Source organism: Poecilia reticulata, linkage group LG8, assembly GCF_000633615.1.
Source record: "Poecilia reticulata strain Guanapo linkage group LG8, Guppy_female_1.0+MT, whole genome shotgun sequence".
Lineage (NCBI taxonomy): Eukaryota > Metazoa > Chordata > Actinopteri > Cyprinodontiformes > Poeciliidae > Poecilia > Poecilia reticulata.
The window spans coordinates 27,485,987-27,500,636 of NC_024338.1; the positions used below are offsets into that span (position 1 = coordinate 27,485,987).

At 43.0% G+C, this 14,650-nt stretch overlaps 1 protein-coding gene across 1 annotated transcript in view; it reads right to left on the reverse strand.

Moving 5' to 3' along the window:
* The window catches only part of LOC103469454 (syntaxin-1B), a 47,628-nt gene that overhangs the window by 10,530 nt on the left and 22,448 nt on the right, over positions 1 to 14,650 (reverse strand). The window contains exons 2-6 of the mRNA XM_008417139.2: positions 13,307 to 13,381; positions 12,811 to 12,910; positions 7,896 to 7,970; positions 1,208 to 1,281; positions 325 to 433 (exon numbers count right to left, since the gene is read on the reverse strand). Coding sequence (XP_008415361.1) covers positions 325 to 433; positions 1,208 to 1,281; positions 7,896 to 7,970; positions 12,811 to 12,910; positions 13,307 to 13,381 — 433 coding nt within the window. The remainder of the gene's footprint in view (positions 1 to 324; positions 434 to 1,207; positions 1,282 to 7,895; positions 7,971 to 12,810; positions 12,911 to 13,306; positions 13,382 to 14,650) is intronic.

A 14,650-nucleotide genomic window follows, 5' to 3' on the forward strand; every position in this document is an offset into this window, starting at 1 on the left:
CCATCCACCCATCCATCCACCCACCCAACCATCCACCCATCCATCCATCCATCCCTCCATCCATCCATCCATCCATCTATCCACCCATCCATCCATCCATTTTCTAACACCCTTGTCCCTCAGTGGGTCAGGAGGAGCTGCTGCCTCTCCAGATAACGTTCTGGGCGAGAGGCGGGGTCACCTGGACGGGTCGCCAGTCTGTCACAGCTCCAGCAGAACTTGTTTCAATATCTGGACTTTCTGTCTGGTTTGTTGGTTTGCTGGTTTGTTGCTGCTGGTTCAGTATTTGTGTTTACCATCCGCCATGTTGGGTGTTGGACTCACTGATCTCCAGCTGCCTCTGGATGCGGTCCTTGCAGCGGTCCCGGTACTTGGACTGCGTGGTGTTGTACTCGGTCATCACCTCCACAAATTTACGCGACAGCGTCGAGTGCTGGAGAAAGACAAGGAGGAAAACTGGTTGAATGTGGATGAACTGGTTTAACTGGGAAGGCCTGTAAACCAGAGCCGGAACTCCATGATGTACATCCAGACGCTCAGAACTTATTTTTGTTGAACGGATCATTTGGCGATTCCTCAGTGGCTCTTAATAACTTTGGTTAAACCTGATAAACAACCAAATAAAACAACATAGTAGAGATATTGTAGATAGAAAAAAGGCAGTAAATATGCTTTCAAAAACTCATTTTAGTAAAAACTTAAATTTCAGACTAATCTCCAAATTGTTGAAATGTTCTCCTTTCTTCCATTTGCAACGGCCCCAATATGCTGAGCGCTGCAGTTCCCTTCTTGTCCACTGGGCGGCAGCAGACATGACGGCTGCAGCCAATCGCAGAGCAAGAGAGCATGAAGAAGTGACGTTGAGAAGGAACTGAGCAGGAATGAATGTAAAAGCTAAAAAGTAATTGTTTTAGTGGTAAAGCTGCTGTGTGTGTGTGTGTGTGTGTGTGTGTGTGTGTGTGTGTGTGTGTGTGTGTGTGTGTGTGTGTGTGAGCGGTTAAAGCCGTCGCCTGGCTGTAACATGCGTGTCAGTTTGAACATGTTTAATCAGCAGCATGATAAACAGCGACTTCAGATTGAACTTTTATCGTTTGCTGACAGACCCGTTCTGGAGAGGTCGACCGTGTGGTAACCGGTTCTGCTACATGACGGGTTTGAATGTGAGGAGGTGTTGTCCAGACCACGACCGGGTCTGGACCCGACCCACCTGTGTCTTACGGATCCGGAGGTCCGCTGATGATCTGTTGAGACCTTCCTCCTGCTCGATGCTCTGCTCAATTGCTGCAGGAACACAAACATGCAGACGATGTTATAAACTGTTTAATTCTGTTTTTCTGCTCCACAGGGCGGGTCGGTTCTGATCCGTCTGCAGGTTATTTGTTATCCACGTCTTCATGCACGAGCTCCTCAAACCAAGACAAACCCTGGGTACAACCGAATCCTCACAGATTTCTCTACTACGGTGACTGAGTCTGTACTGATTGTAGCGTAAAGTAAAAACCTTTCAGGACAAAAATCACAAGTTGCTGCAACAAACAACACAAAATAAAGCAAAACCAGATGTAAAAAGATGTGCTTTTTCCTTAAACCTTCCCTGGTTCATCAGTCTAAGATGAAAATGCAGCATGTGTAAAAAGATTGTTCGGTTTCAACTTGAAGGAACTGAAATGTGCTCCATCCTCACCGCTGCTGCGGCTGCAGCGCTGATTTACCCAGGAGAGCTAGCTTAATTACATCTTCTCACTCAGGATCTGTGATCACTGCAGCTGCTAAAGAAACCATCCAGGAGGAAAAGCCTGAACCACATTTGACCAGCGACTCTCAGTGAGGCTAACAGGAACAGATTTAAATCTATAGCAAGGAGATTAATCTGAAAAGGTAATTTCCTTTAAATGGTTTCCTTCAATATGCTAAAGAGGAGAACATTAGAGGGGAAGTTTAACAACTTCTCTGATTATTACTTTATTCCACCAGTGGTGGGCGCTGCTAACAAAAGGTTAGCTGCGCTAGTCCTAAACGCTAATCAAACATTAGTTCTGCTATCGCTAACACTCTACACCAACGCTGTATTTAGCAGAAGCTAATGCTAAAGCGCTAACTTCAGTTCATGCTTTATCTGCCCTTGGAAAACTACAACCCTTGAGCACCAGTTTAAATTTGACAATAATTTTCATATTGTATGATATTTATGTTTATATTTGGCAGTTATGTTTCACTGTTGTAAAATGTAAATGTGCTGTAGATGTGAGGGGTTTTAAAATGATTTGATTTCTGAAACAGTTTTTTTTCTTTTCTATTTTTTAATGTGTTTACCTGATGATTTATCAGTGTTCATAAGGTAAATAAATCCATCCACCCATTTTCTAACACCCTGGTTCCTCAGTGGGGTCGGGAGGAGCTACTGCCTCCAGCTCAGGTCACCTGGATGGACCAACAAATCTGGCCAAGCAATATTATTATCCTTGAATTTCCTCTTGCTTATGAGTCTAACATAATTTAAGGAAAGAAAGTACATAACTCTAAATCTAAATTATTCTTTACTTGAGGATCGATTTTATAATAAATGACAAATAAGAACATTTTAGTTGATAATCGTGTTTCACTGAGAACAGAAATCAGAGGGGGACATCTCCAGTTTAACTGATTTTATTTAAGCAAATCTTTCTCAGTAAATAAGTAAATTTTGTAATAACATTTCTACAAATGACTCGATCTTAGCTGGGCTGTGCCATCATTTATTTGCATTGTCCCAATAGGAAAACTACTGTATTGTGTCGTATTATCCTCCAGAAAATTACGCTACCATCACCGCAGTATCAACTGTGGTCCAACTGATACAGAAAAATTATAAATAAAGGTGCAGTTGTGAATTTTCAGTGCCTAACAAGTGCAAACATGATCAAATATTCATTTAAATATCCAAGACCATAAGTTTTAATTGACTCTCATTAAAATGTGACTTGTGTTAATATACCTGGAGGGATGCAAAAAGTTGAGACAGAAAGAAATTACTGTCACCACTTTACAGAATATCTGAGTTGATAAATATCTCATAAGTTGTTAGAGTGTGTGTGTGTGTGTGTGTGTGTTCTTGTCTCGCTGCATTTTGGGGTCGGGCATCAGTTTACCTGCACTATGGGGACAGACGGTCTCAGGAGTCTCCTTAATGAATATGTGTGCAGAAATGCTCAGTGTTCAGCAGTGATGGGTGGTGGGAGTCAATGTCATGTCCTGATATTTTCCTCAAAGGATTGTTTGTGTGCGTTTTCTCCTTTTCTGGCCCGTGGCCCGGCAGCACCCTGCCGGATCCACGATGACTCAGCAGTATCACACCACCGACAGTCTGTGTGTGTGTGTGTGTGTGTGTGTGTTTGTGTGTGTGCGTGTGTGTGTGTGCGCGTGCGTGCACTGTATTCCTGGGTGTTGTTGTCTTTCTGTATGACAGTGAGATGAAAACTGGGTGAGTAATCAACAGATTGAGTCCTCGTGTATTTTTGAGGACTTTTCGCCCATTTAGCTGAAAAAACTGATGCATGCTTATTTGTTCTTATGCAAGAGTCTCTCCCAAATTATAAGAACTCAGCAGAACTAAACTATCCAAAAAAAAACTACAATTTAGACTGTATTGTTGTGGAGAACTGAAAAATACATCAAATTACAACATTAGTGATTAAAGCAGTCGTGGTAAAAAAAAAGAAAATTCAATGTCTTTCATGTGCAGGGTAAAAATTTAATGGATCTAAAAACTTTTAAATTTTGCAAGTATACAAAAAGACAACAGACCTTATATGGTAATTATTTACAGTAGACAAAGATGAAGCTTAAAGTCTGTCCTCACCGTTTTTCTGGGACTTAAGAGTGAAAGTAGCAGCCAAGAGCTGCAGATCAAATGCATTGAATAAGTGATCATCTTCATGTGATCACCTCTATAAAAGGAAGAGTTCTGGCAGCAAACGACGCCAAACTGGGCAGGCATCAGCAAGGAGCAAATGTGGCTGCTCATCAATCTGGAAGAGTTATGAGGCCATTTCTAGTCATCTGAAGTCTGTCGTCGAACACAGAGAAAGATTATTCACAAGCTGAAAACATCTAAAGAGCTGCCAATCAATCTGCTGCACAGTCTTTCTCGTCCACTTCACTCTGACCTAAACACTTCAAGAATAAGAGACAAAGAAATGGACAAGCTAGAGGAAATTTTACACTGTAGTGCTAAAAATTATTTTCCTTGTCACATAATTTTTATTATCACACTTAAATATTTCAGATTATGAAGTGGCTTATTTAAATTATGAATTATAATTTTAAAAAGCTTAACAAAACAATCTGGCCCTGTGTGGAAAAAAAAGTTTCTTAAATCTAATACTTTTTGATAACTGGAGTCTTTTACATGCCTGAGGCTGAACTTTGACCCACTCTGGTTTACCGGATTGTTTTAATTAGAGGCGGGACTCAAAAACTTCAGTTGTTGCTAAATGATTAGAATTTATATGTGCTGTATTTTAGTTAACAATAGACATGTTGGCTCATTAACAAAGACAGATGTTTTTAACTGAAGCACGAAATAAATTGATCAGTTGAGTTAAACCTTTTAACGAGTCAACATGTAACAAATTAATCTGAATTATGACCTTAGCTTTAATTTTGCAGCATAGCAGGTTTTTAGTGTGGAATGTGTAAACTCACAATGTTACGCCAAGATGTATAAAGTTAGACTTTGATCATGTGGTGCATAAAATTATAAATTCATACAACGATCAAATCTGAGCTCAGTTATGCTGACATTTTCTAAAACAATTAATGAAACCCTTAATTTGCAACTTTAAACATTTTAATTCTTAGTTTCTTTAAACTTAAATGTGTTTGGTTTCTCTCTCATAAGTGCAATTTTATAAATCAGGTGTTGCTTAATCAGCAGACTGGATTCGGATGTAAAAACATAGAATTAATTAATTATGAGTTTTTTCCATCAGTGAACATTTGGCCACCGGTGAGGAAAGGTCATATCGGTCGCTGCAGTTCCCCGTCTTTCTAAGCTGCCATTATTTTGGGTTTTAGTGTCAAGATATACGTTTTTATTAAAAATGTATCCATCACTAGTTGGGATGTTTGACTTTGTCTTGAAATCAGATATAGACCTTTGAACGTGAAGGTATAGAATCACTACCTTTGTTTCCATTAACCACAATATTCCCCCAAATATAAATTACGAAAATAAATTTGCTAAATGGAAAAAACAAATTTCGGAAAAACTCAAGTTTTCTAATAAAATTTTTGCTCTATGATGAGGTGGTTTTTCATCCGTATCAAAATAAAAGTATTTCATGAAAATAAAACGGAAACACTTTTTTTGCATCATACGAGTCACGTGATCAACAACAGGATGTTACCACTGGCGAAAACCACAAAGAAGATGACAGGAAGTAGAAGGATGTGGATGGTTTTTGTTGCTCCACCAGAGCTTTCACAGCTTCACACAGTTCATAAGTTGTGTGTCATTCCAACGTCTGTAAAATGGCTGACCACAATTTCCCCAAAATGCTGTAGCTGCACCCCAGTAGGCGGGGCTTGCCACTCCCGCTCCTGAATGAGGCGCCTGCGTTTCCTCTGATTGGCTGATAGATGAGTGTTGAATTATGAATATACGTTGTAAGTATTTACACCCGTTGCTGCCATGATGTTTAATGACTTATTGCATTAACAAGCTTATTCACGTGTGATTTTAATGTTTCTTATTTAATGCACAATTGCAAAATTGTGTTTGTTCGACATTAGTGGAATACTGACAAAGATTTGCACACATTTGTAATGGGAATGCAGCTTTTGTTTAATTTGTCAGTAAAAAGTTGTGTCTGTTGTAAAAACCTTGCAGTTTCACAGCCGGCTGGACAGACAGGCTGATGATCCCTGCAGGCGGAGCAGAGAGCGCTGCTCCCGTCCTTAGGGTTCAGATCTACAGCAAGAGGTGCTGCAGAGATCCTGTCTGTGTGGGGACAATAACACTTTGCTGCCTCATGGGGATTCCAATTATAGCTTCATCGCAGCTATTCTCAGTCTGCATATGTACTGTGTGTGTGTGTGTGTGTGTGTGTGTGGGTAGTCCATCTTCTGGCTGTGCACATTAAAGCAGGGATGTCCTTGAACCTTCAGCATGAACCGGTGCTGCAGCAGCAGCAGCCGCTCTCTGTGCTTCTGTAGCTTTAAGCTCATTGGCTCGTCTTCCTGTCTGTGTGTTTGTGTTGCTGTCACAGTGATTATAGCTTGATAAATCGCTGCTACAGTTTCTGAATATTTTCATTTTCTGACGCAGCTGAAGGTCGACACGTGTGCTCATCCTCAGAGCAGAAATTTTCTATGAACTCGCAAATAATACCTGCAGGATGCAGCCGCTATAAAGCAAACATTTCTGTTTTAAAGAGATGTGAAAAAGCCTAAAATATCTTCCACTCAGCTACGTTTAATCTTACCAGTTAATGCACCAGGAAGCAGGACATGTGCAGCACACAGCAGGCCGTAGGAAGCCTGACCACGTATCAGAAACCTGACGGATCCATAAACAGCTTGAGCAGAAATGTGTCATGATGTCATCAACTCTCATAAACCCTTTTGTTTCAGTAACCAGTAATCTAACGTGTCACTATTTACAATCCAATAATCAAAGTTATGCATCCAGGTCACTGTGTGACTATGTTTGTTGTTTTATTTAGGAAACATTTATTGTCGTTTTTCTCTTTTCCTTGGGCTGTGATGTCACAAACGTAAACAATAGACAGAAAGATGCACATTTTCCAGCTGATGGATGAATTTTTCATTTTCACTCTGCCATGAGAACTGATGTATATCAGCTGTCAGGGCATCAGTTCTCGTGTGTGTATATATATATATATGCAAACAATCATAATTATTTGCCTGTTATGATTATTTTTTGCTTTGTTGAGCTCTATGTATAAACTGAATACTGTTCCATTGTAAATATCAATAACGTATTTAACTGAAGTTTGGGAATTATTGGCTTCACTTTGGATTCATGCTTCATGTACACATGGTCAGCTTGATGCGCAGAACCTTACAAGCCCTGTTTGTTTAATACGGGCCAGGTGAACTCAGGTGAACTCGGATGAACTCAGGTGAACTCGGAGGAACTCAGGTGAACTCGGAGGAACTCAGATTTCCTCCAACAGGCTGACGAACGGCCCGGCTTCCCGGCCTGCAGCTGAACTCGTCCTGCTTCGTGGCAGGAGGCTGATGCAGCCTGACCCTCGTCTCACTACACATGTAAAACGGCCTCCAACGCGCTTCAGTCTGCAGACGACGCTGAACTGATACAAACTCTAAAAACTGTGAAATTCCTAGTCGTGTTTGGGGCATTAGTTGCGGCTCATTTAGCACAGCTGGTGAGGGACTTGTGTTGCAACTGTTGCTGCAGCAGTTGTGCGCTTAGCAACAACTGCTGCAGCAACTTGGAAACACTTTATGGTATTTGGTTTAGCTTTATTTATTTCACACATTTCTATTAATGCCTTTGGTTTAGTAAAATGCATGCTGCCTGAAAAACAATCCAGTCTGTCGTGAATTAGAGCCTCAGTAGATGGTGGCAGTCTGTGTTCATCAGCATTGCTGTGTAAAAGGCTGACTTGATGCTTCACTTGCCTGTAAAGTCTGTAAATTAAGCCAAAATTACAAACAATGATTCCAACTTTGGTGCATAAAGGAGTGAAGAAGCTGGAGTGTTGAGTTACAGCCCAGCTTCCTGGACTGCAACCACTGAAAGACGAATTCATTCAGATTTAGAGGAAGATCCGTTCAACCCAAATTAAGACTGAAACTAAATATTCTGATGAGACGAGCAGCTGATCATCGTTCAGATCCATCGATTGTCAAATGTTTTCTGCTCGTACCTTTTAATTTTGAGCGAACTTTATTGGCCGTCTTCTTGATGTCAGCTGTGAGGTCCTCCAGCTCCTGCTTGGTCTCTGCAGAGAAAAACAGAAAAGAAGAGGTGAGACCGAGGCACAAAGGTCTCCAACATTTTCATTTGAGAAAAGATTTACAGAGAGTAGTTTTAGGAACAACTAGGAACTGATTACATTCATTTGGAAAGATTTAAAATCGTATTTTTTTCCCACAGAAACGTCAGTTTAGTGATTAACGCGCAGCAGTAGACACGTCTCGGTTTGTGAGCATGTCTTGTGCATTTGGGCCTGCAGAATAAAACTCAGACATGGTTTCTCCCTGAAGCTGTTTGGAGGTTAAAGGTCGCAGAGGAGTTGCGGTATCCTCCCATCGTGTCAGCCATGTTGGAAGGTGGCGCCGGCGAGCGGAGGCTGCAGCAGTGCAGTCAGATTTACGAGCGCTGCAGTGCCTTTCAGCCGCTCCACCTCTGACTCACCCTGCTGCTCGGAGCTGCAGCTCGACCCACTACCGTCTGCCGGGATGAACGTCCTGCGAGGCGTCCAGGAATTAATCTGCCGTTAAAAATGCAGCAGAGACTGAATCTGATGAGCTGTTTCTGTTTCTGAGCTTTAGATTAATTATTAAACCCGTCAGTGTTTTGATGAACATTTCTGTCAGTGACCGTCAAAGAGAAACCAAACTCTGGCAGAAAACCAGCGTTGTTACGCCTCAAACCGCCATCAGAGCGTTTTAATTGGCTGCTCGTTAACCAATTAGCATTAATGGAGCAGATTGATGAGCAAACCTGCTGTCTGACTTTTATCAGCAGGTGAGTCATCAGAAACGCAGTTAACACGCTCATCAATACACTAATGATCAATCAGCAGCGGCTCTCATCAATAACACCAAACATTCCGTCTCTGCTTTTATTTAACCTGCCGCCGTTTATATTACATTTAACTTATCTTGGATCCTTCATTCTCCTTTAATTTGTAAAATTCAGAACTTTTTAGTTAAATTGCAAGAAAAGTGTTTGATATCTTAGTTTCTTTTTGCATATAAAAATTTATTTTGAGAATCAAAATCATTAAATATTGAACATTTTTACCTGAAGTGACCTAAAACTGGTCGGCCCACAAACTTCAGTCTGCGTTCAGTTGAAATCAACTCTAGTGCTGGTCGAATGCATACTCAAATCAAAAGCAGGAAGTGGACTACAGCGCAGGGCATTCTGGGTAAATACAGCCAAAGCTAACATGCTAGCCTAGCGCTATCAAGAGCTAACATGCTATCCTAGCGCTATCAGGAGAAATGTCTCGTGGTCTTTAGCCTAAAGAGAAATCCTCCAACCGCTAAAATCCTCCATCTTGTTTCCATCTGGTGAAGAAGGAAGTTGCTCTCAGCGTCTTCAGGGGTTTTTGTGTCGGGTTTTGTGCAGCGCCCCCACAGGCCAGGAGGGGAACAGGTTGCCATGTCCCGTCTGGTCTGCGGGTTAAAAATGGCCGTATTTGCAAACGTATCCTAAAAGTACTGCTGTTCAGGCAGTTAGAGTTTAATGACAAAACCACCAAGTTGTTCAGTTGATCATTATAAAATAAACCAAAGAAAACAAATGGTGAGTTTTTAACGCTGATCAATGACAAAACCGATAGAAACCGATGAATGAAGTCACTAGTTTTAAAACGTCGTTCAGACAAAACATGTTGCATGAATGAGAACTAGTTTATATTTCAGCTGAACCAAATTTAGAAACAGTCAAGAATGAACTGATGCTGATTTACACTGATTACGCTGATTTTTAATGGTTTTAAAATAACTTTTTTAAAACCATTAAAAATAACTTTTATTTACACTTTGTTTTAAAATATTCATGAAAAACCATCCATCCATTTTCTATCACCTGGTCCCTCAGTGGGGTCAGGAGGAGCTGCTGCCTCTCCAGCTAACATTCTGGGCGAGAGGCGGGGTCACCTGGACAGGTCACCTGGACAGGTCACCTGCCTGTCGCAGGGCAACACAGAGACACACAACCATGCACACACACACTCACACCTAGGGACAATCTGGAGAGACCAGTTAACCTGACAGTCATGTTTCTGGACTGTGGGAGGAAACCGGAGTACCTGGAGAAAACCCACCATGCACAGGGAGAACATGGAGACTCCATGCAGAAAGACCGGGAATCGAACCCAGAGCCTTCTTGCTGCAAGGCAGCAGCTCTACCCACTGCACCACTGTGCAGCCCGCTTCCTGAATATATTTAGAATAATGTTACAGTTGTATTTTTCCATTAAATAAATTTTAACATCTTGACTTAATTCATTTAGTAAAATCAATACAAGTTTTAGAAATGTAATTATTTCATTGTTGCTTTTCAGTCAGCAGTTTATTTCATTTACATACATTGGATTTTAGTGACTTTATTTAAAAATGAGCTGACTAGCTTTTAAATCCAGACTCAACATGAAATAAAAACATTTGTTTTATGAGGATCTAAAAGGGGATTTTCCTCTGGACTCCAAGTGTCTGTTTATGGGCTGAAAGAAGCTGCCTTTAAACATGTTTACAGTTTTAACTCAGATTTAGTTGATGTGATGAACGAGTGAAGCCACCAGCTATAATTAAAACGACCGAACGGATGAACTAGAATGAGATGCTGGGAACCTGAACGGCTGCGGTTTACATCTGTAGCACTACAACTCCCATCATGCATCATTCAGGTTGAAACACGACCTGCTGACCCAGAACGGAGCGGGAAGCAGCGAAGAGACGAGTTTTCACCGCCAGGAGGAACGTCCACTCCGATAAACGTCGACTGACATCACTTTGGGTTTTTATCACCCAGATCAAAGTCTGTGCTCTAACTTCCCGGAGCTAATGAAACGCTTCCAGGATGGGAATACCGCTGGACAGAAACCGGGAATGTTTCTGTTCACGTCATCAGAAATGTTGGGGTTGGAATCAAACATTCTGACAGATTTCAGAAAAACATTTTTACAGTTGGGTTTTTTTTCCTCGCTGAATAAATCCTCTAAAAATATTTCTGTCTGAGGTTATTCTGCAGCAGTTTGAATTATAGTCAGGCTTTTTGCACGTCGCCATTCTGGATCTGAGGGATGGTGCAGCGATTCACGCTCTGGTCAGAAATATTTACAGGTTGAGCTGCAGCTACAACTGTCACTCTGAACTCACCAAAGGGGGTTTTCTAAAATACACCAAGTCTCTACATTTATTAAATATGTTTACAGTGACATAAATAAGGCTCATCGCTGCCGGAGGTCATTTCATTTACACCTCATATCAACGTTAAACTGGTGCTGGAGTCTTTCAAGAGCAAACACATTTAGAAGTGCAGTTAGCGCTTTAGCATTAGCTTCCCCTAAATATCATTTTGGTGTAGCGCTTTAGCATTAGCTGTGCTAATGTTTATGATTAGTGGTTTGGAGTTAGTGCAGCTAACGTTAGCTAGAGATGTCGCCCCACATTATAATTCTTAAGTCGATAACCAAAACCTCGATACAGATTTAAAATATTTTTAAAATTAAAGTTTACAAAATAGCTAAGAAACTTAATGATTCAGAATTTATCCAGAAAAATTCATTTAGTGAAAGCTTAGTGCGCAAAATTGCTAACATGCTAAGCTAAATGTTAGCTGCATTAGTGTGCCAACCACAGGTTTTGTCACTGTTATTGGAGATGGATCTTGATGTCATTCGCAGTGTTGATTAAATGTTTTTCTTTGTCCTTCCGATTGATTATTCAGTCGATATGAAGCCACTGATGGCCTCTCCGGGTTTACAGCCTCAGGAGAAACTTTGTTTTCCCTCCAACTATAGTTAAAGCTCCCAACATGAACAGAGCTAATGGTCGTTACTCACATGAGGCCAACCTGGTGTCTCCTCCGAGCTTAATGTCGCGTCATGCAGTTTAAAAATCAGGATCATGCAGAAGAAGAAAAGAAACACGGAACAGATGGAAAACAAACAGAAAGTCATTTATCATGCAGAAGAAACTAAACCACAGAGAAAACATGCAGGAGGGAAACACCAAACTCATCAGGACAGCTTTAACATGTCGGGTTTCTGGCTCTGACCGACCCAGAAAGGTCCAGAACCGGACTCAGTCTGGACATCGACCCGTTTGCTGTGGACCGGGCTGCAGGCCACGGTGCCGACTGAGTCATTCCTGCTGAGTCAGAGCCGGCCGGGTCGGACCGGGTCGGACACGGCGCTGGGAGCTCAGGACCCGTTTAACGCTCGGTGTTTACGACCCGAGATGGGTTTCTGTCTGGTCCCAGAACCAGGCTCCAGGTGTTTAAAACCTTCTGGAGCCGGATACCTGTCGGACCCAGAACCAGTCCTGCTTCGGGTCTGAGGTTAGCAGCACAGAACGGAGGGATGAAATGTGGCATAACGCTCCCAAAGCTCACCCAGGAGCCAATCAGGAAGCTGGATAAGTTCTGGCATCACCGGATCGGGAATGTTTACCTGCGAACCGGACCAATGGATCAGGAAAAGGGAAAGACAGGGAATAATGCAACAGGACTCTGCTGACCAGCATAGGATCATTCGGACCTTTGTCATAAAGAACAAAGTTACTCTAACACGGATCTGTGGCCCAGCAGGAGGATTTACAGCGATTGGTTTCTGCCGATCAGATCGATGGATCAGGAGAAACCGGGCCACTGAACCCAAACATCAACGGAACGAAGCAGAGATCTGGACCCGAGGCTGAGCTGCAGCCAACAGCGGAAACGGGTCGGCCTGGTGGTCCGGACTCAAAGCCCAAGGGTCACGTGACCCTCCTTTCACACAGTCTGAGCCCGGTTCTGCAGAACCGTCCACCGCTGTGTTTCCACGCTGGACCCGACCAGAACTCTGTGGACGTGCAGATGTGAGCAGAGGGAAGAGGGCGGCTTACTTTCGTCAGGGTTCGGCGCGGCCAGGATGGCGCTGTGCTGCTTCTTCACCTGCTCCACGTCCTCGGACAGCTTCTCTATGCAGCCCCGGATCTCCTCCACCTGAACGGGACGGACAGTTTCCGTAAAAACATGAATTACTTTAAACATCTGGAGTGAGAAGAGTCCGTTTCTTCTGTCCGACAGGTGGCTGGAGGGATTGCTGACCTAAATGATCCCACATCATCCCAACCTGGAATAGCTTAACATCATTCCAGCAGCATCCTGGTGAAGTTACTGGAATCAAACCACTTTATCTGAATATCAGGATTATTTGATGTTAATGTACTTTAATCTGAAAATTATTCAGAAACTATCCTAATGTGTTTGTGGTGTTAGCTTAGCATAATGCTGCCGTTATCCAAACCTGCCCCAACGTGACCTCTACGAACCTTTTCTCAGTGTTGGGCTGCAGCTGGTTGCCTTGGTGATGCACCTGTCCGTGTTTCTGGGTCTCACCTGTTCAAAGAACTCGTCCATGAAGTGGTCCCTGTCGACTTGCACCACCTCTTCATCATCATCGCTGTCCTTAGCCTGCGGACACAAAGAGGATGAAGATGAGGCTCTGAGCACCTCTGATTGGCTCCCTGGTGAAATAAAATCTGTGACATCATGACAGACAAGACGAGTTTAAGCCAATTAAAGCTGCAAACTGGATGGATGGCCGATCGCAGCGTGTCCTGAACTGACCATCAGTTTAATTTCCATCAGCTGGAGTTACTCCGCCTCCAGAGAAATCTGTTGTTTCTCTGTCGAGCCTCAAACCTCTGAACTGGATTTAATGGGTCCATATTTCAAGCATCTGATGGGACGATCCATGAAGTCAATAAGTGAGTCTGGAGAGAAGCTCACTGCTGGAAACGTTGAATAATTAAACATGTGAAAGGACAGAAGGTCAGAGGATCCTGGTGCCTCTAGAAAACCAGTTCAGCAAACTGGCCACTGATCTGTCAGGGTCTTGATGTTCTGGTTCTGACTCAGATTAGATTTATAGAAACGAGTTGAAAACATGGGGCGACGGGCAAACGGCCTCTGAGGATCAGGGACAGCGATCAGACGGCTGCTGTCCGCTGATAAAGTCCAGTCCGGTTCCTCCTCAGACAACCGAACAAACGGCTGTGTGTGTCGGGTCACCAGTCAGAGGGAGATTATCAGCTGGGACAGAGGAGCAAGGCCTGATGGGAAATATTTCACCTCCTTAACGGGTATTTATCGACCTGAACAGAACCAATAGTTCAGAAACAAACCGGGTTGAAAGCAGCTGGAGCTGAACCGGGTCAGACCGGGCCAAGCAGAAGGTTCTGCTGAGGTTTTAGGTTTTACTGGAGCTTTTTTCAGTTGGATCTTACAGAATCTAACTGGATCTACATGGGCTCACTGGTTCTGACAAGATCTAAATGTATCTGTCCTTCAGCAAACATCGTCCCCAATCCCACCCGATCCCACCTGATCTCACCCGATCTCAACTGATCCCACCTGATCTCACCCGATCCCAACTAATCTCACCCGATCCCACCTGATCTCACCCGATCCCAACTAATCCCACCCGATCCCAAGTGATCCCACCCGATCCTACCTGATCTCACCCGATCCCAACTAATCCCACCCGATACCAACTGATCCCACCCGATCTCACCCGATACCAACTGATCCCACCCGATCCCACCTGATCTCACCCGATCCCAACTGATCCCAACTAATCCCACCCGATCCCAAGTGATCCCACCCGATCCCAACTAATCCCACCCAATCCCACCTGATCTCACCCGATCCCATCTGATCCCAAGTGATCCCACCCGATCC